The following is a 26,481-nucleotide window of genomic DNA, read 5'->3' as shown; positions in this document are numbered from 1 at the left end:
GGAGCTGAATAGTAAATTAACCTACACTGCAGAATAGAAGATTAAGACCCAAGAAACAATTCTATTACTGGCACACAAGAGTGCTCTACACTTACTTACCATATTCCTTACCCCTTCCTTACCTTGTACCCCTTAACCAATTGATAAAGCAAACAAATGCCCTCCCCAAACTGGTCATTGCTCAAATTGCTTCCTACCACTTTACCAAAACGTGCGTTTAGGCAAACTAGGAGAGAGAGGAGCTATCCCTTGTTCAATCTTCTACGTTTCTGCCACAAGGAGACGTTATGGGACAAATGGCTGAAGCATTCCAGTACCTTCACCTCCAGACCCGAGCTGCTTAATGCCTATTTCACATGTAAATATAATGAGATTGCGGGAGTTAAGGTTCTGTCTTCTCCATAAGGCAGGAGTGAGAGCCAGGAGCAGACCAACACACACAGCACTCTTCATAGCTCGGCCCCTACTCTTACCAGTATTGTTCCTGTATTTGGTTGAAACTCAGACTGGGAAGAAAAATCAGTTGAAGGCTGGATTTCAGAGGTGTCAGTCTCCCAGTACAACCACAGGAGTGATAGGGGTTGCAAAATAGGACCTGGGGCACATGTATTCAGTAACTGAAGGTCTGCCTGCTAGCGATGCTGTGGCTGTCCCTCCACGGTTACACGGTGGCTATCGCTGCAGGCTGCGTGGTGGCACAGCCTCGCAGCCTGACTCCACGGCTAGCCGCCTCGGCACGTGCGTCATCGAGGTCAGTCGCTGTGCTGAAGCCTCTGTTCTTACATCTCCACTGCTCTCGTTATCTGTGCTGTGATCATTCCTCAAGAAGAGCACAAAGAAAGCCGTAGTGTCAGCCCAATTATCCGCAGAACTCTGTCCTGGCAGCCTGTGTTTCTTTGGACATCCTAATAACATGTCCATATTAAGCTGATTATGCTATTTCTACCACTAAACTTTCCGACTCTGTATTTAGCTGAATTATGAGTCTCTTGACTAAAGCTTCCTCATTTAAGATGGTCAATAATAATGACACTACAATGCTTCCAGCTTTTTTTTTCGTTAGCTGGCATTGCTCAAAAATATTGTTTAAGGATCATATCTCCGTTTTCTTTCCAGTACTTACCTACAGCATAGTGAGATCTCTCCAGCTAAATATTATACTTTGTCACATAACTCCTATTTTTGTGGCTACTCTGACAGAACGCTATATAAGAAATATCATATTGTTTTATTCCAGTTCTTGGACAGGAAGACTGTCCATTAGTATCATATTTTTATGATGGCCAGAAATGCAACAATTAAAGCATTAAAAATCTTGGTAGTTACTGTAGGAAGATTTTACAAGAACTAGAGATCCATGGAAGAGGGTCTAGTACTATCACACCATTTATAAAAGCGTTCTCTCAGTTTAACAGACATGTCATTGCAGAGTAAACTCTTTCCAATGAAGCCTGCAATGCTAGAATTTGAGAGTTCTGTAGAAGCACTTTTGGGGTTTTACATCTTTGGAAGTTTTCAAAACTGTTTTTACCCTGCTGGTATTTAAGATTATTAGGAATTCTGGAATCTGTAGAAGATAGTTATTCAGTTATATAGGTGGAAAAAAGGTTTTTCTATTGTACTGACTGACAGTCAGAAAATATAGAACCTGGAATTTCCTAAGAAAGGTTTCTTCAGATATAAATAACTCATTTGTGGAAGTCAACATTTTTTACAAAAATGTACATCAGTATTACCAAGGATGGAGTTTCTAGTTTCTGCCCCCTAAAAAAGACTAATTTCAGAAAAAAGGAATAACCCCACATTAACCATAAATCATAACCTAATGTGAAATTGAATTCACTCTCTGCTAAAATAAGAAGCAGCATTTAAAATGTCAGTCTCCCAAAATCCAGCTGGGTATCCTTGCTCTCTGGCTTTTTTTTTATTTTAGGGGTGGGTGAAGCTGGTTATTAGCTCCATTCTGATGTAGAATTGGGCACTTTCTAAAACCCCTGAAGTTTTTACAAGACACAAAGATTTTCCATCAAGCTCTTCCAGGACTTTACCAATTGTGAGACTGTAAAAGAGAGCTGTTTATTCTGAGAATCCAGGTATTACTGCTATGTGAGGTTTTAAAAGATATCTGCAGAACAATTTACACAGAACTTTCTATAACAACCCTTTCTAAAATGACACTTCCCAGCACAGTACAGACAGAAATGACATACGGCATGTCAGAAGTACCTCCAGCCAAGCCTTTTCCATAACTGCAATAAAGAAATCAAGTTTGTCAAGGAGATAACTGCCCTTTTCTTTGGCATATTGGAAACTGTTAGCTCATTAGGTCACAGATGGACACTATCGTAATTTCACCTAAAATTCACTTGCATTTTACTATTGTACCTCTGACTGTGTATATAAACCAAGAATCAATCTTTATATTTGTTCTCCTTTGATGTGTAAACACAGTATATTTATATTACTGTAAAATCTATTTTTAGCTACAAAAGAACGGGAAAAATGAACTTGTCATTTGTGTTCAAGAGTAATTGATAGACCCTTTTCCCTATTTTGGTATCTTTGGTAGTGTATGGATCTTAAGACATGGTGTCAAGTACCCTTATCTCACTGTTTCTTCATGACGAAGTCTGCATTTTCTGATATGTTAGTGGACTGACACGAGTATCAGAAACACATTTTTGTACTTTTACCTAAAACATGCTGTTGCAGATTATATCTATCATGATTTGTTAGACCAATTCAAGATATTGGGCTTAATCTAAAAATTGAAATAAATACTTTGTGTTCTCGATCCCTTAGAACAAGATGTTCTCTGCTGCATTCTGAAGTAAATGTGAAAGATCCAACAGATTAGCTAATAGCTTGAAAGATTGCATACAGTGATGGCAACACTTTATAAACTGAATTCACCGGTTTGTAATTCCGAGATTTTTCACTACTTAGTTTCTTTCCTTTCTTCCATAAACAGAAAATCAAGAAAAACCCAAAACTGTCTTCAATTTTTATGGAGAGAAACAATCTAGAAAAGTGATCTGTCATTTCATGAATGAACATAGAATGACTATACTCTTTTTTGTACCCATAATTAAAAATCTTATTAGTTCTCAGAGCAAGAAAGATGAGATTTGTAAGGTTGAGTTTAAAATTTAAGTACAATGAATAAAACTAATTGAGGAGTCACTGTCTTAAAACTTACATCATTCTTGAAATTAATCTCTCTTTATAAAACGGAAAAAGAGACCAACCAACAAAGCTAACTTTATCCTATTTTTCAAATGCATTCCTCAGTTTTATAACACACTTTACATATACCTTACATTAAAAAGAAACAAGGAAAACAAAAATGTTTTTTAAAATTAGGAAATCACTCCAAAATGGCATATATGTTCATCATAGGAAAGTTTAACAATAATTAAACCATAGGTGATACATATTTAAATAAGAAAAGTTCCATTTAAGAAATATTTTTTGAAACAAATTCTTAGAAATGAGGAATTAGTAACTATGGCACTCCTATTGTAAAGCAGGATAATTCCAACAGCTCTGCACCTTGCCAAATGTCTAAAATGATAGATAGTATGAAGTAGAAAACAGCTGCTGAAAGGGGAAAGGAATATAAAAGCTCCTTATAAAAAGACAGGACAGCGCTCATTGTTATTCAAGCACATGAGTTGCCATATCCTGTTTCCATTGACTGCAGTGGAAGCTTTAGCATTGACTTCAAACAGGTGCAAGTCCCGTGGGACTAAAGGGAATAAAACCTACAGTCACGGTATGAAAGCAACAGTGTATAAAGTGTGGCAAGACAGGATATGTAATTCCAATCTGGTACACAAGAATCTGACAAAGCTATTTAAATGCAGTGCCAAGTAAGGATGCAACTGAAAAAACCAGACTTTTCTAAATAAAAATTCGGCAGGCCTCCATTCAATGCTACAAGAAAAGCACAGGAAAAATGTTACAGAAATTAGAGTGCTAAACCATAGTGGGGGGGGAGAGAACAAGGGAGACCCAGAAGCAGCAATAAGCATCATCCTGTTCTGTAGCAATACAATATCACTTGTTCAGGACACAGCTGTTGGCATGCCTCGGTGGATGCTGCAGACTGGCCTGCTCTGAGAACTGTTGGGACTTAGGCCCAAGCGCATTACCCATTTTTATTTATTCTCCTCTGTACTATCATGAGCATTTGAAAATGTTTGGGGACTTGTCTTTTAACTTACATAATCTTCAAAGAGAAGTCTCAGGCTACATTCTTACATCAGTTGAGTTATGCATGATGTCCTCAATTAATTCTATAAAGAAAGTAGCTAAGATGTCATTATATTAATTAGAAGCTGGTCAAAAATAGAGTACTTATCCCAAAGGAAACTATGTGACTTCAAAATTTCTTTCCAGATGGAATCAGAAGAGAAAGCTATGCAACACAAAATCTAAAATGGGGGTAATAAACACCAAACAATCTCAACATTAAACTTATCTGGAAGACTATTACAGCAGGATGACCAAACCTCAATGTTTAATTTTAAAACCAGATTTTGATGTTAAAATGAAGACAGAAGGTAACAATTTTGAAGGGAATAAGGCAAGACTAAAAATGACTGTAAGAGGTAAGGCAGAGAAGAGATTAAGCAGCTCTTCTATAGTTAATAAGTTTTATGATTAAAAGGTAAACATATACCTGTGCAAGCATGGGAAATCCAAGGTTCCTGCATCCATTACAAGGTGTCAATGCCTCCCATAAACCTGAAGGACCACAAGTATTTTCACCTGCATCGTCATCTTCTTCCTCTCTTGGTGATAAACATGTTGAAGAAGGCCTCTGTACACAAAGAAATAGCACTTTCAAATTAAACACAGTGATATGTTGTAAAGAAATGTTTTACTTAATGAAAAGAACTTAAAAGATTCCCATTTATAAATTCCAAAAGATAAACTTCTATTTTAATACAAAGTAACTACTCAACTGTCATTCTGCTCTACAAAAATCACACTTTCTAAGGAAGGTGCATATTAACCCATCTGCAATCATACTTTAAATATGCATGAACATAATACACATTAAAAATATGCATTTATTTTCTTTATTATCAAGTAATTGGCAATTACTACTTTATTTTACTTTAAAATTTGCTTTAACATCATTAAGCTTAGGATATCCCACAGTGAATAAAAACTAACATTAAAAAAAACCAAACTATCCCCAAGAAGGAAATAATATAAGCTAAGGGGAACTTGCTTCAGTAGTTATCTGTTGTGTTCAGAAAAGTACAGCTGTATTACATTTGCCTGGATCAGTCCAAGGTTTTGCAGAAAAAAAGATCAATTAAATCAAAATATGATGTTTCAATTTTTATTTTATATCTACCAATAATAAATGTGTTAGCTTATTTTGTAGGCAAAAATTTTATTTAAAAATGACCTGTCTTATTTTGTTTCATTGGCTAGAAGGGATGAAAGGTACTGGGAAAAGTCACTCAGTCATGAGCTTTAAGGCTTCCATATTGGTCTCAGTGATAAGGGAATAATGCTGATTCTCGCTTAAACCAGTATCCTAATTTTCTATGACAGCCAGAAACAGGAAGAGCGGACAGTTCTCATTTATGTTATTTTGCTACACAGGATAGGCCACCGCAACTGAATGAATTGCAGTGGCAACTTTTATTGATTTCAGGAGGAGGAGGAGGAAAGTTAAGCCAGAAATGAATGATTTTTAAAATATCATCATGTTAAAAAAAATTGACAACAACAACAACAAAATGTAAGTTTTACTCACATCTTCTTTGTCCATATTTAAATTGGAATACACAATAGCTGTTCTAGCCTGCTTGGCATTTGTTTGTGCAGCCTACCTGATATTCAGATACTAAATGCTGTCTTTAGGAATGCTTGTTTGTCTTAATCTTTCAGTAGTGGCTGGATTTTTGCTTGATCAACATAATGCTGTTTAAGACAATAGCTGACCACATCTGTTAATCTGGTGGTAACATTAGCTCTAAAGCACTGCTATGAGGCCCATATGGGGAAAAAAAAAAAAAATCAAAACCAAAAAACCACTTAACTGCAGATTATTTTAGCCAATAGAATAAAGAAATGCGTGGAGTCTGCTGCAAGACGGGGAATGCAGAGGTGAAGGAAACGTAGAGGGGGAAAGAAGCAGAGAAACAGCAGCAGTTCTGAAGATGAACACAAGCTGATGGAAACTCTAAGAGAAGCAAAGGCACTGCACAGACAGGCACTAACTCAAACTGTGTAACGTCTGAGGATCATTTAATCTTTGACTTTTGTGCTAACTTCTTATACACAGATGTGGTTGGTATACCATTAATTTCAGCAGGAAAAAATTTTCTAAATTCTATTTCAGCTCACTCACCAAAGATGAGATAAACAGTATATCTGTCGCCACTAGTCCGATTCCCCTCGGTTAGGAAATGGTTGTTCCCTTGTTGCAGATTTCCCGAATCTAGCCATATCTTCTAAAGTTAGGTGGATTTATTTACTTTTTATTTTAAAATCAAATTCTAAAACATTCTTAGCATGGTATTTCATGAGGTTATTTTGACAGTCAAGTGGTACCACAGAATGTGTTGCTATAGCGACCAATATTCTTACACAGATTATTAAAAGGATCGGGTTAACTCTGCAGAGTGTGGGTCGTGAAAGACTATTATTGCTATGCATTTGCATAGACAAACGAAACAGACTACAGGTCTTTCCCTTCTATTTATGACGCCATCTTCCATGGCGGTTGCCCTACGTTTGTATTTTATATCTCTGAATTGTTGTACCAGAGAATAAAGTGCTTCTTGCCCCCTGGAGCAAAAAGCAAAGAACTGCAGCAGTGCTGGGTACAGGAAAGCAGGTAACACACATTAGCTGTGACCTTACAAGCCAATGTAAGTGAACGAAGACAAGAGTCACAGAAAAATGTCAATGTACCTTCTAAAGGCAAAAATTACACACACATAATATTGAAGAGAATTTTTCAACACAACTAAAGGAAGATGAATAATGAAATTCAATATATTTCAATCATTCAAAGGAGAACATATGAGTATTTAGCCATTACAGGAACAGAGTAGAAAAAAATCATACCAAAAGAAAAAATACACAAGCAGAATGAAAGAGAGTTGTATTATTTCCATTAGTTTTTTTTTTTATAAAAATAGCCTAAAATAGAGTGGGGATCACAGGAATTTAACATCAGTATGAATGAAAAGAAACAGGAAATACTATATAGCCAGATCTCCCAATCATTCAAAAAAGGACCAAAGTCAGAGTTCATTAGACGCACTATTGGAATAAATTGACTAGTACTCTTATGCAACTAGACAATCCAGGCTTGAGTAACACAATACAGGGTAATTTACTGACTGCTGCAGAGTAGGGTTGGCTCTTTTTATACTAAAAGACCGATTCCTGTCTTCTTGCCCAGATTTCTGCTGCTGATAAAGCACTAAGAAGGAAGCATTAGGAGAAATGTATGCGAAGGGTCAGGAAACAGTTGCTGCTATCACCTTTCTCATCCATCCCCACTGCCAGAAGACCAGTTCTTCCCAGCCAACAGGCACAAAGGGATAACTGGGAGTTGCTGCAGGGAGGGAGCGCTGCATTTGCAAAGAGGAGGGAAGGAGTTAATAGCTGATGAGAGAAAGGAGAGTCAGAAGTGCCCCAAATGGGGAAGACTGGGTTTGCATACCCTGGGGAGAGGAATGCACCTGGAGGAGACTGGTGAGATACAGAAAGATCTACGGTCAACCCAGGGACCTCAGATTGTCACACAAGCCCGTAAAACTGCCAACCTAGACCACCCAGGTTCCTGCTATTCTGTCCCAGACTTCATTCCTTTCCCAGAACTCCCCCGTTTTTCAGTTCTGTTGTATGATTTAATTTTGCCTCCTTAGAGATCCTTTGGACATGAAAATCTAATTCTGTGTGTGCTGCTGGGAAGCCTTGAAATAGCCCTGTAGGGAGAGTTTTAGTGAAACCAAAGTTATTTATGCCCACTTCTCAGAAAAAAGAAATAAATAAAGAGAGAGGAAGAGATTTCTGTCACCTAAAGAAAAATAGACACAATCGTGAACCTTTTATTCATGCCTGTTTTGACTCAAAAAAACCGAAAAGTAAATGTATTTAGAAAATGCCACCTAGATCACAGTTGCTCAATTAATTGAATTTGACATTGTGAAATGGTGAAGTCAATATAAACTGTAACATTAAGCTTCAAAAAGGCCAACTCTGCCTAAGCGAGAAGAGACATGAGTATAAGCATCACATATCCTCACACAAAACAGACAGAAAACCTTAAAAGATATTAGATATGATATGTAAACAGGAAAAAGTGGTGGGGAAACCACAAGACATTGATACAGAATAAAAGATTTAATAAAAGTTCTGGGTTTTACCGGAACACTGAATTAAGTATTAAAAATTGCTTACAGCAGTAAGAGACTAACAATATAATTTCTCTATGTATAAAAAAGAGAGAATAATAATATAGCAGTAAGATCTAGCATAAGGACAATGGACCATTACAATTAGTGGCAAGTTTTCCTCTGACTACTGGGCCTGACACATCACCTCTGATTTTCATACCTAACGAGCATTTAGATTATGTCTTTGAAAATTTAGGTATGGAAGTCTTCCTCTTCACGTCTCCTTCTACACAAAAGGCAAAATTTGCCCAGCAGGATACTTTAGACTGAAGAATACTTTATAAACAGGCTATTTGTTCTCCCAGAATATGTATGTACATCAGACTGGCTATCACAGTAACTTGACATATCTCTCCTGGTCTAAGAGAACAAGCCAATATTTAGCAACAGACAGAATGATGAGTACAGACAAAAAAAAAAAAAAAAAAACACAGAGAAAGTCTGTTCCACTTTTAAAAGTCAACAGGAAAGAGAGCACCTTTAATCTTAACTATTACTTAAAGCTACCAAGTTCACAGATCATTACGCCATGTATAAAACATACATAAAGTTTTCACTTTCCTTTTCACAGATGCCAACGATTTCCTGGCTACCATATGACCTCATTATCTAGACAAGTTTTCTCTATGAATACAGTAAGTCATACAAAGCCTCTTATTTCCTTTTATACCCTCTTTTTCTCAGGTTTTCATTAAAAACTGGTCTGCTTTCCGCCTTGGCATTGGTAAGCAGCCATTGCTAGGCAAAATGTGATTTAATTCCCTCATTTCAGGATACAGAGAAGACTTTCCTGTAGTAGTCCAGTGGAATCTAAAACCAAACATCAAAATCTTTCTTTACTTTTTGTATCTCTGATCCTTCAGAGCTATCATCCCATTGCAGAAATGTTACAAATACCCTTTCAGAGAGTACCCACTAGAGCAAGACAGCACCAGCAAAACTGGTAAATATGTAAAATAATAGGACTTTTACTGTTTGCTATTGCATCATACTTCTGGACACTAATGTTAACTTTTCATTTATCTTGCAGCATATGACATACTAAGAAAATAAGCTTTTTGAAATGGAGCAGCAAAGACAAAATCCAGAAGGCAATCTCCTTCTGCTTGTGGAAGGTAAAAAGCAACCAGACATTTGATAAGCTAAATACTACCACTCAGTCTGGAACAATGAAGTCAGTAGGAGGTTTCTTCCAAAAAAATAATTTGTCAGACATAGGACCACGCAAATATTTCATATGATCCTAACAGCTGGATTACAAAGGCGTGCCTCTATCTCTCCTTTGCCTGGCCCAAAGGATACGTAACTTCTCGTGAAATATTGTAAGATATTGTACAAAGATACTGTACTTCTTGTATAATACATAGATATTGTACTTCTCGTGAAATAGAAGTAAAAAAAATACAGTTCTATCGTCAAATATTCTCATTTTACATTACACTAAAACCAAACAGAGAGGGGAACTGTTCCTGAAGAGCCTCTATAACTCAGGACGAGCTGTCGCCAGCAGCTGCGGCAGCCAAGCCAGGGTCAGCGGAGCCGGGACAGGCTCCCGCGCTCTCAGCACTCCCCCTGCTGCTGCCCAGCCTGCTCCCCGGGGAAGATGCCTGACGGATGCAGAAGAGAAAAAGCAGCATTTGGGCAAGAAATGTAACACCGTCAGTTGCTATTTTTCCACAGCAGGATGCCTACGTTAACCAAATGTACCCTTTGGGGATTCGGTAAGAGTCCCGACAAGGAGCAGCCTCAGTGAGAAGACACACGCTATTCTTACAGACAAAGGACAGTGAAACGTTTTGGCGGCCTGGGCACACCTTTCCTGTACATCCCAAGGCAACCTTCTCCCTGCTCGGTGGTTTTCCCTTTCCCATCCTCATTACCTTGCCCGTCACCTTACGCTGCACACCCGCAGCCATCCTTTCACAAATGCGTTCCTAGTTTACATTTCTTTCATAATTTCATTTGCAATGAGTCTGGTTCAAGTTTGATTGCACCTCCTGTATTCAGCAAGGGAATACCAGGAGAACAAGGATGGCCTTGTACCTAAAGCAGCTGAATGTTGGAGAAGCATATTCTGTATATTCTCTGCCATAATCCCAGTGGGATGCTGGGCATGTCATGTAAACTTCTGAGATGGTCACTAAGTTTGTGTTCCTTATTTGCTGACTATATTGAAATTGTGAAGGCAAGTTTGCCAAAGTGCCAGGCTACATCAGGAATCAGCATGAGATACTGTGTGACCTTTTTCGGCAGCATGTGAGACTAAGTGCTCTCAAAATCCAAGCTCTAGCAGTCCCAGACAGGGAGAATCTTGACCTCTACACCACTGCACATCAGCCAAGCTGCATGTGATAGTATTTTCTGACTGGGGCTCTGTAAAAAAAAAAAAACACCCTTGTCTGAAGCAGTCACACACTTTGAACTCAAGACCAGTAATGTTTGAACCCAGGAAGAAATTCCTGTAACTTGAAGTTAGCAGAGTCACAGTAATTGACTATATATAACAACAGTAAAATTTATTAACTTTAGGCAAACATGATTAATTCACATACGTGATGAAAAGTACATGAACGTGTAGTTACTGCCCCTCAGTGGGCAAGTGCTATTGACACCTATGACGGTGAGCACCCCAGGAATTAATCATTCTGTCTTCAGAGCAGGAACTGACAGTATGCAGTAAATATACCCTGGAACTAGAGGGCAAGTACAATGCACACTAAATAAGGTCAAAATTGTAAGTAAAAATGAGATTATAAAATGAATGAGTACATCTGAATGTGTATTCAAAGCAGAATATGCAAACATTTCAATTTTTTAATTCATCCTTACATGTAACAAATAATGACAATGAAGACAATTCTGAATCTCTGCACTACTCTCTTAAAAGGTTGCATATATACATATGATATGACAGAAGTTCTAGGATTTAAAAATCTAACAAGCTATTAATCAGAAAATACCAGGCATAAGCTTAAAAAAAAAAAATACCTTTCCTTCCATCAATAAAGGGATCAATATTTTTCAAGACTTAAGATAGCTTTTCATTTGCTAAAAAATAACCATAAAAGAAAAAATGGCCCATCAACAGACTGTCATTTATTAATAAAAAGGTTGATGTTGGCCAATTGATTTTTCACTAAACAAAAACTTTTGAACTGAGTGCTGTAATCTTCATATGAAGAGAATTTCAGCTATATATAAAAGCCACTACTAGGACACTCATATTTAGTGATCTGATATTTTGTAAGTATATGTTAAGTGCAAAGCTAAAGACATCTCAACGTATTTCAGTAAGAATCTTCAACTCTTTTCTAACTCCTGTTTAATTTTGCCATGTGGGTGAAGATTTTCAAATGACAGAAAATTCAAGAATTCAATAAATGAAAAAATTGAAAAGAATGGAACACTAAGTGCTTTTACTAATTATAATTTAACCATAATAAGAAGGTATTTGTTAAGAATGATGTAGTAGATGGAGCCTACAGAATTTTCATGAAGTATCTTGGGAAGCATACACAGCATTTGCTTTTCAGCGTAAAATTAACAGGATGAAGTATTAGCTGCTTGAAGCTGCAATATGCACTGCCCTGATGCCAAAAAGCACTTACAACATCATTCTTTTAAACTAGTTTGAACTCTTTGAAAGCTAGGCATTTAATATAAGCTATTTGTTTAATCTATGGATTAAACTAGTTGTCTGTAATGCATGGAAGTATAGGCACTTCCACAACTTATTTACTCCACCCCAATACCTGTGTTTGGGACAGGATTCAGTTGCCTTCCAAATTAATTTCTCCCTCTTAACATTAGGTAAAATAAAGCAAACCTGTGTTTTAAGCACTCATCTAACTTTGAGCATGTACCTGATACTCGTAAATCAGACTATTTGCACACTTAGTATCAATTTCAAGTCCTTACTACCAAAGCACTGTCAGTGCTTTGCTTGACCAAGGAAAAAGAACTTAGCACATTGAAGCATAAAGCCCCAAGACAGAATTCAACCCAGCAAGCCATGTAGACTGCAAGGACATTCTATGCTACAGAAATGTATTTCTAGGGATGCCTTTCCATCCCACAGGCACAGTAGATTTGAACTAAGTTGGTTCAAGTTTGTAGGAACGGTATACACAAATGTAGGCTGTGCAAAAATGCAGGATTTTGGTAACTTTTTTTTGAGTCTTGAAGTTTAAGCACACGAATAGTTCCAGTTAAGTTAATGGGATTTCTCATGTTAATGACAGGCTTATGTGTCTCCCTGAATCAATATGCACATGACTCATTCCTAAATGTGACTCACTGTGAAAAACTCATGTACCAGTTGAAAAAGAAGAGACTGATAATGAAGGGTATAGGAGCTTGCAGAAAAGCAAAATCAAGTGTTAATATTTTTAGAAATATTAACTAGAATTAAAAGCTTAAACTTATTTACCTTTGCATAAAAGAAAAAAAATATAATTCAAAGTAAAGACCAGCATTTTTTGGCTTTAAATGTCACAAAGAAAATACTGCTTGCAGAATAACTACAGAGGCATCTCTGTATTTAACATCCCTATACTATCTGAATGTTATCATATAACATTTGAAAAACTCAGTGCAATGTAATTGCAAAGCAAATCAGCTGTATAACATGTATTTTTCTTTTTTAAAGTTGTGAAAGAGAGGGTGGATAAGTGGGTGGCAGAATGATGAAACTTATAGAAAATACATTATTTGTCATGAAATAGAGCAGAAGGAACAGAAATTAAAGAAGGGGAGAAAATCAGGTGGTAAGTGAGTAGGCAGAAGTCACCACTTTATTACTCCTCCAGTGCACTGTTTTTTATTTAGCATATTCTCAGTAGAAGTGTATTACTGAAAATACAGTTATGATTCCATTAAGTTGCTGTTGGCTTAATGAAGGACATAAGAGAAATCATACCTGAACAGACAAAGCCAATCTAATGAGGAACTATATACAGCACTGAATTAGTCATCTGAAGATGAACGCTGGTTAAGAGTGGATAATCAAAAAGGCCTTGAAGAACATTTGTACTAGATTATCCACAGATCCATCAGTAACAAATTGCTAGTAGTTTGCCGTATTGTCACCTAAGTGCTAAATATAATATAAAAACAACGCAGTAGAATGCTGACAATCAGTTGAAACGTCTTGACAGGCTATAGACATTGAAGGCCTAACTGGAAAAGATCAGTCATATTGTAATCTACCTTTTGATCTCATAAAAAACATGCAAGCGCTCAGACTCTTCTACAGCCAATAGAAAAAAGGATGACAACCCCCCCCCCCCCGCCCTGTGAGAGATGCAGAATACTATCAACTGGACAACAGCTCTCAATGCAGCCTGGTTTACATGGCAGGTGGAAGTAGAATTCAAAATCATCTTCACTAAGAAGGCAAAGGTTTTGCTATGGCTGGTAGGAAAAACTGCCAGGGTGAAGCTCACATACTGCAAGCTGCTGCTTTTTCCTGTCTTACATAATGAAAACAGTGACTTCACTGCAGTCATCTCAATAACCAGTACTACCAGAAGATTTATGACAGTGGTTGGTCTCCTCATCTGTACTGTTCTTTTTGGCTGTGGTAGATTCAACATATATAGATGTATAGATCTACCGCAATACAAGCACACCTTTATGTTGTTTTCCAGACATACTCCTAGGTAGCTGAAGAGCTAATACTTAAATTCTTTCTTCAGCCAGTCATCATATAGTGTCTTAAAGGTCCTGTAAAATACAGATAAACAAGTCAGTCAGTAACATGCCTTTGTCTATAACTCCTGTGTAACACTATTTCTTATGAAGTACCTGTGGCTAAATAAGTGATCTGTTAAAATCATTGAGATTCCTTAAAGGAAACAGCACTTTGGACAGAGACAGGGGCGAGGTAGTCAATATTCCAATACCCATAAGGAATCAACTATTAATAATTAAAAGACAGACAAGCATAGGAACCAAACGTTTTTACATTTTAATATTATTTTTGTCAAGATTGACAGGCAGTGCTGAGGTTGCTGCTTTGCAGGCTGTGAACAGTTCATATTGCAGAGATATTAGGCAGAGCACCAATATCAACAGAAATAATAGCAGTAGTATTAATAGAAACTGCTCAATCTCAAATAACTACTCAAGCAAATAAAATTGAAGAGCCTCTTCCGAGATTTTCCCTCATGGCACTAAACTGACTTATAATAAGTTTAGGAAGGACAGATGCCAAGAGAAAAGAAAATAGATGATCAAAAATGGTATAAATCATTCAACTCTTACATCCCTCTGGAAAAGCAAAGAAACTGGTGTAAAAACAGATGCATGCGTGGTCAAGTAAGCCTGGTTCCTGCTTCTTATGTCAATTAAAAAACTTATACCACTGAACTCAGCTGAGGGTTTCAGTATATAGTGAAGTTGCAGAAAAGCTAAGGGGTGCAGTTATAGCACACTGTTGATCTGTGTTAATTCCATGGGCAAACATTTCTAATGCATAGTAAATATTAGGCAGTTGCCCCTTAACTCTGAATTACTCCTGACCTTATATTTTATAGAGGTGTAAGAATCTGGTCCAATATATTTTTCTGCTATTTATTTTTCTACTTGCTGAGCTTATTCACAGGGACTGAAAAAGTCTGCCAGCAGAACTGCCAACAGTGAAACTCTGTCATGAGTGGTCAACTACTTCAAGACTCAAGGACAAAAATACTTAATCTTTTTTTATATGCCAGTTATAAAATAAATGTGATTGTTGACATTAGGATAGAATAAAAATGAAAATAAGCAAGTAGTCCAAACAAGTTGCCCAATGTTCTAATTTCAGCTACTAAACAATTTTTAAAGAAAGCGTTCTTTTTTATTAACTTATCATGGGTGGTCATTTTGCCCTGTGAACTATGGCAGAATATTTACCATTAGCATTACTTGTATACCTTTTACTAAGAAGCAGAAAAGGGAAACTAGGACAGCTGCTGCTAAGAGAGTACCTACTTATTCAACTTCAAAAGAATCATAGAATACAATATAATGAAACCATACATTTACACTTATCTCTACCCCTTAATGGATCCTGTAGGGGTTCACATAGCTCTAATGGATTAGTAGGCTCCATCTTCTGTTTACGCCATAGGAATAAAACGGTGCGGTTCCCCTCACTACAGAAAACAACTGAGAGACATACCCATATGGCTCTCTTCTCATGCATTTCCTATCAGATGGTGATCATCAGGCTTTACTGTCAGTTCCAAGCTTAATGACTTTATTCTTATACTAATAGAGTAGACATGAAATCAGTGTTGACTTTAAGTACATACAAAAGATATTTATTTTTTTTTTCCCCTCTACAGTTTGTATCCTGTTGTGTAGGTAGAATACTCATTTATTCTAAGGTCACTATGTATTAAAAAACACAATCAAACCTGCATTGGTACCTGCTGACAAGAGTGATAGAGTTGTAGAAATATTACAGAAATACATACCTCTGTGACATGCAGAAACATCAAAAGCTAAAAAGTTCTAGAATGATGTATTTCTTCTTTAAGATCGCAGGATAGAAAGAGTATATTTTAAAGCATTCTTTCTCATTCTTTCCTTATTAACTCAGTTATCTTCCCCTAGGGTAAACATCTACTATGACTGTGAAAAATAAGTCTCCCACATATTCAAGCTCAGGCTTTTTACAAATGATAAAAACTAATTTTTCAAGAGAGCAAAAGTGTGTTTTCAGAAATTAAAATCTAATCGTACTTAAATGTTGGAGAAGTCCTTCATATTCCTTACAGATCTCATACATTGTTACATACTCTATTGCTCAAATGCGATAAACCAGAGTACTAAAGTTTCACAAACATTTCTCAATCCTTAATGTTAACACTGCCAATCTACCAGAGGGACATTTGGATCTTGATTAAGTTGCCTCTACACTGAGGTGCCTGCGTTTGGGCACCCTGCCCAGCCTCTACCTGCCACTACAGAACACCATGATTTTCCAAGTCCTTTGTCACATCTGCCAGCCCCACATAGATGTCTCAGCTGCTTCCCAGAACAGCCCTAGATGCCTACGTTTATGCACCTGACTTGAGGGCTTATGGTGGAGTTCAGCTGCCAAGCATAGGCAACCAGCGTCATTTTAGATACTACAGAGTAGCTGTTGACCCTTAATCACTGCTCATGAAGGAATGACTGCACCCATGTTAGCCCCACACAAAAAGCACCTTGGGCATCCACAGTGACATGAGATATTTGATGTTAAGGCAGCTGGACCCCACCTTTGGTATTTCAGCACCCATGCTGGCAATACGCTGATCAAACAGGGAGAAAATGAATTTTAAGAGAACCAAGGAAGATCAGGATAAAAAGAACTTTTTGTTCTCTTGTGAGGGAGAAGTTGAAAACTTGATTCTAGCTGGAACACTGGAGAAAAGTCTGAGGAGAGAAGAAACACAAGGGAAACGCAGGGCAGGAGTCCGTGACAAATTTTTGGCAGACCTCTAGGGAAGGTCAGGGCTTTAAGGAAACATCTCTGGTGATCAATATCCTGGTAATAGCAAAAGTCATCAGTCTTCCTGATGATTTGGTTTTGTAATAATGTAACAGAGAGTTGAGGTTAATACTGCAAAATCACCTGTCTGGGTGGAAATCTCACAGTATTATCTTTTTTTTCTGTTCTTCAGAAGTGACTGAAATGCTCTCAGAAGATACCAAATGAAGTTGGAGACTGTAGTTAAAAACAGACATGTTGTACACTATTGCACACTCACAGGATGATGGACACTGAGGGTATGGAAGAAATGGAAGAGACAAGTGTTCTTCTATGCAAGCCTGGCAATGGTGTCGACAATGGCACAGGCAGCTCAGGGATGTTAAAAAAAAAAGCACAAATAGGAATGAAAAAGAAGGTTTTCTGAAGCACTGAATAACGCACAAAAAAGATTTAATTAAAGCAAATATACTTCATATTGGGAAGATGATCTCAAGATCAGTTCTGATAGAGTCCTCAGATCCTGGCTAATCCTCTTGAGATTAGTAGATTTCTTTGGTACTCATCTAAGCATAATGAAACAGAGGTTGGTCTTCGAATTAGATATGTGCTCAGTACTACAACATATGACAGTCTCTGAACTAAAATGGTCCTTGGGAAAAAAAGCAAAAATCTACTGTGGTTAATTTAATAAAACATAACTATCCAATAGGATTCTTGACTAGATAAAACACTACTAACCATTTCCAGGGCACCCCAAATTTACATACAGCTTTATAGCCATAAAGACAAACAAGCTCTTTGATCTGAAAAGCTTATATTATAATTACTTTATATGGAAAAAATGCTACACCCATATCTGAGATCCTTATGTAAAAGAGATTTAGCTAAGATGAAAGAGTCCACAGCAGGGCAAGTGAAGTGGTTGGTAGCATGGCAAGATTTACATAAAAAATAAACTTGAAAATGCTAGGATTACTTAGTCAGGAAAAGGAAAGCTTTAAGAAAGAACAAGTCTGAAGTATTGCAAGTTATGGAGGGTGTGCACAAACTATTTGTTCTTTTCTACTCTGTCAGATTTTGCTATATAAGAATAAATGGAAGCATATAGTCAGCAAATAGAAGAAAATGCCTGTACATACAGCACATGTTCTGCAAAACATAGTAATATAGGGTCATTGCAGTAAACAACGTGACAGATTGGAGCAAAAGGATTAGATACATTTAGGATTCACCAGTGCAAGCTAAACACATAACAGCAGAGAGATTCATTTGTCCGTAAGCTATTTTCCTGCAAGTATCCGATAGTCAAGGAATTTGCCACACACATACATAATTGCACAGACTATTTAAATATTCCAGAAAATCACTCTGGTGTAAAAGGAGTAGGTACTTTTTAATGCAGATTAGATGAACTGGTGGCTTGGCCAGCACCTTCCCCTAGTTATACCTTACTCTATGTAGTTTAAATCATAGTAAGTGTCATCATATTTTGGGATTTTATATTCCTAAATAAGTGCTGACTGTCTCACAGGGTAGGTCTATGCAGCACGCTGGAGGATTGTCTAGCAATACTTCTACCAGAAATCGCAGCAGCAGAGCACTGCAGGCTAATTTAGTTGGCTATGAAGCATGCCACCGGGCAAATTATTCTGTGTAGAGTTCCAAATGGCTGCTGTTAGGATCCCTTTAACACAGAAATCTTTACAAAACTGCACTGAAGCACAGCATAACCTATGGATAGAAAAAAATAACCTATTTTAATAACTCTAGAACATAGGCTAGGGAAGGATACATTAAAAATGTCTGAACTTCCCTTGGCTAGGTAAGCTACCTAACAGAAGGGATAAAAATTTGTATGAAGTTGGTACATTTCCCCCCGCTTCTTTGCAATAACCAGCTCATGTTTAAATAGAAATTAGAAATCATTTTGTAAAGTAGCTTATAGCAAGTATATCATTCTATATTGACCAAGTGGATCCTTGGTACTGGACGTCACATTAGAAATATCTAATGAAAAAAACAACAGCAACAACAGCTCTTCTCAGTGGGAAATACCACTGTGTGCATTAGAAACTGGGACTAACAGATGGGGTTTAGTTGGGTGGTAGCTTTTAAAAACAATTTTTAAAGTTATATAATCTTATCTTCAGAGAGTGGGTAGACCTTTGCAACAAGGGAATCTTAAAAAGTAAGGTTTACATATCCTGGGAGAGATGGCTTTCATTTTTACTTCCCACAGAAATAAGAGTCAGTATATGCTTGCAAAATAAGATTCATAACTGAACTAGGTATAAAAGTTAAAGAGCAACTTAATACAAAATTCTTGCAATGTCAAAATTTGGCAATACATAAATTATCTATCACAATTATAAAGAGGAACTTTGTAAAGCAGCAATATTCCAAACACTGACTCTCAGTACAACTCTCTTTTTTTTTAAAATACATCATAAATACCTGTAAAATACAGCAAAGCTGTATTATCAAATTCAATAAATTTACTCTATTAAATAATTTAAGACTTATCTGCTTCTCTCCACAGAGACCCAAACAATCAGCCCTTGATTGTCTTACTACTCCCTAACGAATAAGTAACCAAAATTGTTCCTGGATGCGTTTTTAATGTATCCTCATTAGCTAGCCGTTGTATATACTTCTGGCTTGCTCATCATCATTGCCATGTGAAATTTTGCCTCACTCCGTCAATAATGCCTATATGCAAGTGTGTGATATTGTTAAAGGTTACCACATTTGACCCAAGATAGTAATCATTTTACTCCAGCATAGTTGGTCACTCTTAGCCATTATATTTCAGCCCAGCCATTATTTGTTTAAATGTTATGTTAAAAAAAACCCACAAACTAAAACCAAACAACAGTATTATTGAATAATGTTACTAAATTGTTTACCTCAAAATTCTTCAACAAATTCCAGTGGTTATTACTTTGTAAAATAAAAAAATCTATTTCTATATGTGTGCTTTTTATCAAAAATAATTGTTCTTTGCCTTAGAGAAAAAAATTAATCAGAATAATTGACTTCTAAAGGCCCATGCATAAATTTTATTCACCTCTAATATATACTTTCTTAGCCATCTTCTTTTGAAAACACACAATTCTATGCTTTCAAGTCTCCCCTTATGTATAAACCAAACCTGATCATGGTTTTACTGCTTTTATATACCCTCATCTTCTCAATATTCTGACATAAGAGAGTAAAAAGTGAATCTTCTCTTTGAATACGTACCATCGCTGTTTTCAACAATGTTAATAAGACATTTTAAGGGGGTTTGTGGTTTGGTTTTGGATTTGGTTTGTTGTTTGTTTTTGGTTTTTTTTTTTTTTTGTTCTCTCAACATACATAAGTATCAACTTTCCTTTCTGGATGACAGAATTAAGCAGAAATTGACATTTATTTGCCTGTGATGAAATCCAAATCTTTTTCCTGAGACTACACAGAACCTTTCTTCATGTTCAAATTTAAATTACTGCTGCCAGCCTTTATTATCTATTACATAACCACATTAAATTTAATCAGATCTACTGCTGCCACTTCTGTGAAATCCCTCTGTAGTGCAGTCATTCTAATCCTACATGGTTTTACTATCTTCAGTTTTATTCTGTAAGCAAAAAAAAATAGGGGCACCTTATAACTTGAGATTCTTAGTATTTATTCCAGGTAATTAAGTAAAATCCTTTAACATATAGTCTGCTGTTAAAAGCCCAGAAGCACTTGCTGGAACTATGGCTTTAAACTCACATCACATATCCAAAGACAGCAAGATATTACACTTGCAAGTGCAAATCAATAATGTAGTTTATGTATTATGCTTGTGAACACAATAGCATAAATGTAAAAGCAAACATTGCAAGCAACCACCCAGTACACAAGATTAAAGGGACTGATCTGAAGAAAATACTTCATTTAGAGCTTCAGTTTTATTAAGTGTATATGGCAGATTATTATTTTAAAGTTAGTTTTAGTTCAAGAATTCTCATGACTTTGCCAAAAATATGGAGAATAGTTATTGTTACTAAATGAAAACACTTTTCAAATTCACTCTGAAGGACTGAACACAGAATGAGACGAACCTTTTTTAAGAGTTAATTTAAAAAAAAAAAAATCATTAAAAGAAAATAACAAGTTTATGAAAGGAAAAGATTGAGAAGTATTGTATCCGATACGTACATCTTGCAAATATAGATATACACTCATACACACACATATGGAAGCGTAGAATTTCTTAATACCCTGGTTTTTGTTTTGCAAGCCCAGGCTGTCCAAAGCAAATAAGTAACATATTCTCCGGTATCCACAGAAATTTTTGCTTACATGGACAAAATGCCCATATTTCTCTTTTCTGAATTTTTTAAAATTAAGAAACACAATGAGCAAATACATTGCAATAAATACAGCATATTTCTGTTTTTTATATTATATTTAGAATAATTTGTTCTCACATGAACCTCAAACCTGACAAGAAACCAGTAATGACATTAGTTAGCACTCCAAGGACAGAGGAATCCGAGTTAAAGCAATTTACTTGCAGGAGCTCAGGAAGATTCCTCACAATACACACTTTGACATTCTTCTGTTCAGTTTCCTGACACAATTTTTCTGGATCACTGCTTTGCAAGTCATACCTGTTTAAATTTTCTTGTTTGCTCTTGGATTCACACAGATTGTTTGAATACAAACTTGATGTGTAACCTGTGTGTTATAATACACCTCTAAATTTAGCCCTGATATTTTAGTTTTTAGTTTAAATGTATGCCACGATGTTCAGTAAATTTTCCTCTTATGAGAATTACAGGTGCTTGTTTTGAAGCAGTTTGTACTATCAACCGTGTTAAAAATGCATGATTTTAACATAGCAATGAAAAAAAGTTGGAAAACTCTTATATAAGATGGCTGCTTTTGTTCTTGAAATTACTGAGCCAGACTGCCATCTATTGGAAAATAAATATTTTTTAAATTATACTTTTAAAAAAAAAAAATGAAACTACTCTAAGTTTTTGTCAAAAGCTGATTTTGGTAGCAATCATACTTAAGACAGCTTGATTTTTTTTAAAAGGACACACCTAAGTTAACTAAACTGTGATACAATCAAGGATTTTCCTACATCTTTTTCCACCTCATGATTTCTGGAACATGTCTCAAAGCACAGCTCCTTTTCTGACCTGCTGAACAATCAAATCCCAGTTATTTGGAGTGAAAGTTTTGTATTTAGCAAACACAGAAAAACTACTATGTCAGGACTTAACAATCCACAAGTATAAAGCTTTCCTAGCTTGCCTGTGCAGCAGCTATCAGGGCTTTCCACGTCTTCGCATACACAGGGGAACTAGAGAGTGTATTCAAGTCACAATGAAAAAAAATGGGAAAAAGAGGCAGACAGGAACTGGGAGTTAAAAAAAAAAAAAAGAAAATCCATGAATCCACCATCAACCCCACCCCATGTACAAGCCTTTGAGAAAAATGGGCAATTCCAACTGAAATTATGCCTATGCGTATGAATGCCTTTTTGGAGCTCTCTCTGAAGTAGCATAATAACCCACATTTCCAGCTGCAAAACTATGTTCAATTTGGCCTTTAATTGTGAAGCCGATGAACAGGGGATTGTCATCTGATCTCATAATATACATGTTTTAATGACTGGTGAAGATAGACTAGCAAACACGGAATTAATATTTTACACGACAGCACATCAGAAGTACATTGAAACACAGCTAGAGTTGCAAAATCAAGCCGTGAAATTATAAAGTTTCCAGTGTATCTTTAACTTGACTTTCTTTAGTTTATTCTTTATAACGTACTCTTCAAATAAAAGATCACGTTAACTTAGTCTCATCTGACTTTGTGCTATTCAGCAAACAAGCATTCACAGTATTCACCCTCTTCATTAATTGCTCTCCTCATTCAGGGGACAGACACAGTCTGCTTTGAGAACCCCCAAATTTTCCCTGATTCCCTTTCAGCTTTTGGAACAGAAGTGTCCTGTGGGGACATCCTTCCTCATCTCCAGATCTGCTCCTATTCACATCTACACTGTGGTGCCTGTTCTTCTCCTTACTTTCATACTTACTGCTCCATTGTACCCTCCCTCTCCCAGATGTTCATGCCTTCCAGTCCTCAAGAACCTCTCCTTCAATTTTCCCATTCAGCTCTTTCCATGTCCTGAGGAAACTTAAGAGTCAACACAGAGGTGACCAGTAACTTGGAATTAAGTTGACCAAACCCAAAATTTTCATCCAGAAAGCTTTTTTTCAGTTTCACCTAACCTCAGAGCTCTGCAAACTCTGCTTCCTGTTTGACTTTAAAATACTGTAAGCACATAAACCTCTGGGTTTTTTAATGTCTTATGTCACACATCACACACCTCGTCAACAGAAACACATTAAATAAAAAGTGTAGTGTTTTCAGTGCTACACTAAATTTGATGAAAAGAAGGAAGTCCCTTAGGCCAAACATACCAGAACAACTTGCTAAGTGGTTGGGTGACTAATTGTCCAATAACTCAGCAAATGGAAGAATGGATTCAATTCTGTCCTTGACCTAAGAGAGTTCCAAGTCACAACTTCTTCAAAAGAAAATGTATTCTACAGGTGCTGTATCACTGAGCAACAAACAATGCAAGACATCTGAAGCCAGAAAAGGAATGGAATTTGCTAGTGAATAGGCAGTCCTAAGTCCTGCTCTCAGAATTGCACTGGTATTTTTCCAGTGGTTGTAAAATCCAGAAAGAATACTGGAGGGGACCAACAGGCTGATGTTCAGTCCTTTCATGTGGAAGACTACAAAAGTGATGTTAAAACCCACCCTTATGCCACAGAGAGAACCGAACGCCACTCTTCCACTTCCCAGATAAAGCCTTTTACTGTCAAGTCACTGCATTAAAAGTCAGGCAACCCCACTACCCTTACACTACACAGTGAGCCCTGCTCTTTCAAATAAAAGCAGCTGACACTTAAATTCAGGAGAGAATTCCAGGCTGTGGATCATAGATAGACAGACACTCCCTTCTGCAGTCCTGAATCAACCAAAACCTTATTTAGCCAGAGCAGTACCACAGGCGATTTGGACCTCTTCAAAAAAGCTTCAAAAAAAGTTTGGGTTTTTTTTTTTAAGAAAAAAAAGCTTTGAAATACACTCTGCTTCCTGATGCTTTCTCTTTCATATGCCCATGCTATCCTCAGGAGGTGGCTCCTGATGCTCCTTGCTCCAACTTACTAAGTTTTTGACCCACGAGCTACTATTCCAAACAGAAATTCCCATGTCTTGGTTTCCTATTTCTCTGAACAATAGCATGATGCAAAAAATGCAGATGTCTCCTAGCAGCCAGTTCCTTTGCAGAACCTCTCTAGGGGTCACAAAGTGTCATGACTTGGGGTTTTGGAACCTGTTCAGATCACTGGGCTACAGGAGAAGTTGAAAAGCCTGCACCAGACATTGTCTCCGGAACCAACATTTGTCAGGGAAATGGCATCACCTGACACATTACCAACAGGGACCCGACTCCTACACCTCCTCAGAGCTGATGCTGGCACAGTCAGCAATGAAAGTTAGGGGAAAAACTGCTGATTTGAACCTGAAGTAACTGCTCTCTTGTAGAGGCACACCAGGCGCAGTTCTCAGCCCTGTGCTGGAGCTGGTAACAGAGAGAGACAACGCTGGGTCCTGCAGGCACAGAGAGTCTGTGCTCCAGTGTCACCACACGCCTGTGCTGCCCCGGCTTCCAGAGGGTCTTGGCATGTGCAGCAGCAATGAACGTGAGCTGAATGAACGCAGACAAGAGAAGACCCCGCTTACCCTACTGAGACTTTTATGGAAGCTTCCCAGGGCTTCAGAAGAAGCTGCAGGAATTTTTCTCTTCTTTAATACATACCCAAGGAATCTATTTCTGACTCTCCGTATCTATATATGTCTCCACATCTCTCTCTCTCTCCATGTTCTTGTACATAAATATTCATTTAAGTTTCTTCAATCATCACCCTGCTGTCACACATCTACCACCATGCTCGCTGGTCCTGCCCCCAGAGTAGTTTGGCAGCATTCACCATTGCACTCATTTTCAGAGCTCAACAGAACTCTTCATTTTAGTGCTTCTTCCCGATTACTCTTTGATGTCTCCTTACAGCACGTGTGCGTTTTCGTATCACCCGTACACTGTACAGGGAGTCTACACACCAAGGGAAAGCAGCACTTCCCCAAAACTAAAAGACAGCATGTCAAAACTGGGAACAACTTCCTTTTTTTTGATGCAAGGCAGCCAGGTAGCAACTGAACAGACTGAGTGACCTTAAAATACCTTAAAAAAACCAAAACAGATGTTTTACATCAAACAGGAAAATCCCACATCACAGCAAAGATTCCTCTCCATACAGGCCTGCATAGTTGGGTTTACTCTAGGGGAAAACACGCTCTGCCCTCCATCCTGACTTCGTGTTGGGAGTGTATACCCATCATCCTGATTGTAGTTTTCTTTGAAAGAATAGCTGGGTGCACTAGTAGGAGAGCACCGCAACATGCTTTAAACAGTCCCCGTTTTTGAAGATCTGTTTTCACATCTAGTTCAATATATAAATAGATGAAATCTCAAAAACCACATTGCCTAATTTACCTTTGTATTTGCCTGCTGCACGTAAATTACAGATTTAGTGTCTGAATACTTCCTATTCACATTGTATTTCACTTAGGTCTGTAAAAGTTTCAGTCTGAGTAGACAGAATTATATGGATTACATTTTCTGCAAAACAGCAGCTGAGCAGATTTACATAGCAGTTAGCACCTAAATACAGAGACACTAGCAATATATATAAAAATGCTTAAATGGGATCGCTACCTTGTTCAGACTGACTTCAACACGGGTTATGTATCTAATCATTCAAACATCTAGATGGGCTTTACAAAAGTATCTACTGCATTTCAAGGCAGCTAACCATCTTTGTAAATCTCATTCTGCCTACATATATTGTAATAAATCCTCTAGAACATAAAAGTCCTTAACTTGCCATGGTTTTCCCCACATATGAGAGCATAATTTTTCTTAACTTATGAACTACATTAATTGAAATTTAGCACTTAGCATTTTCCCTCTGTTCTGTGCTTTATTCCCTGGGCAATCCCATTTACTTTACTTATTGAGGAAGAGAATTCAATTTAAAAAAAAAAAAGCCTCGTTACACTGTAAAGAAAAAATGAATCCTAGAGCACTTTATTCACAGGATTAGTAGTAATGAAGTCCTATTTTCAACTGTAGTTGGAAATCACTGAAGTATCACAACCACAACAATTTTCAGTATTAGAAACTCAGGCTACTGGGAAAGCTATATTGTAACAATAAGAATCATAACTGAAGATGCTTAGCTTCTTTTTGGGGGACACTTCTGATGACATTCTGCAAGCATTTAGACTTCAGTATGGTACTAAGCATACTGATTTCAACTGCTTTCTCAAAAACCCCTTCCTTGCACTCCCCACACTCAAAAGAACAACTAACCTGAACTTTTGGTCCTATTAGCAGTACCATAAAAAGCCATTCTGAGGTGTGGTAAGCAGTATCTTTGTAAAATAATGGGAACA

General features: G+C 37.1%; 1 protein-coding gene across 12 annotated transcripts in view; it reads right to left on the bottom strand.

Moving 5' to 3' along the window:
* The window catches only part of ANKS1B (ankyrin repeat and sterile alpha motif domain containing 1B), a 443,348-nt gene that overhangs the window by 329,456 nt on the left and 87,411 nt on the right, over positions 1–26,481 (bottom strand). For all 12 annotated transcript variants that reach the window (XM_030002651.2, XM_030002653.2, XM_030002652.2 and 9 more), the window contains one exon: positions 4,685–4,825. In XM_030002651.2, coding sequence (XP_029858511.1) covers positions 4,685–4,825 — 141 coding nt within the window. The remainder of the gene's footprint in view (positions 1–4,684; positions 4,826–26,481) is intronic.

Source organism: Aquila chrysaetos, chromosome 26, assembly GCF_900496995.4.
Source record: "Aquila chrysaetos chrysaetos chromosome 26, bAquChr1.4, whole genome shotgun sequence".
NCBI classification, from domain to species: Eukaryota; Metazoa; Chordata; class Aves; order Accipitriformes; family Accipitridae; genus Aquila; species Aquila chrysaetos.
Note: the sequence above shows the minus strand (reverse complement) of the source record. Positions and strands in the feature narration are given on the sequence as shown.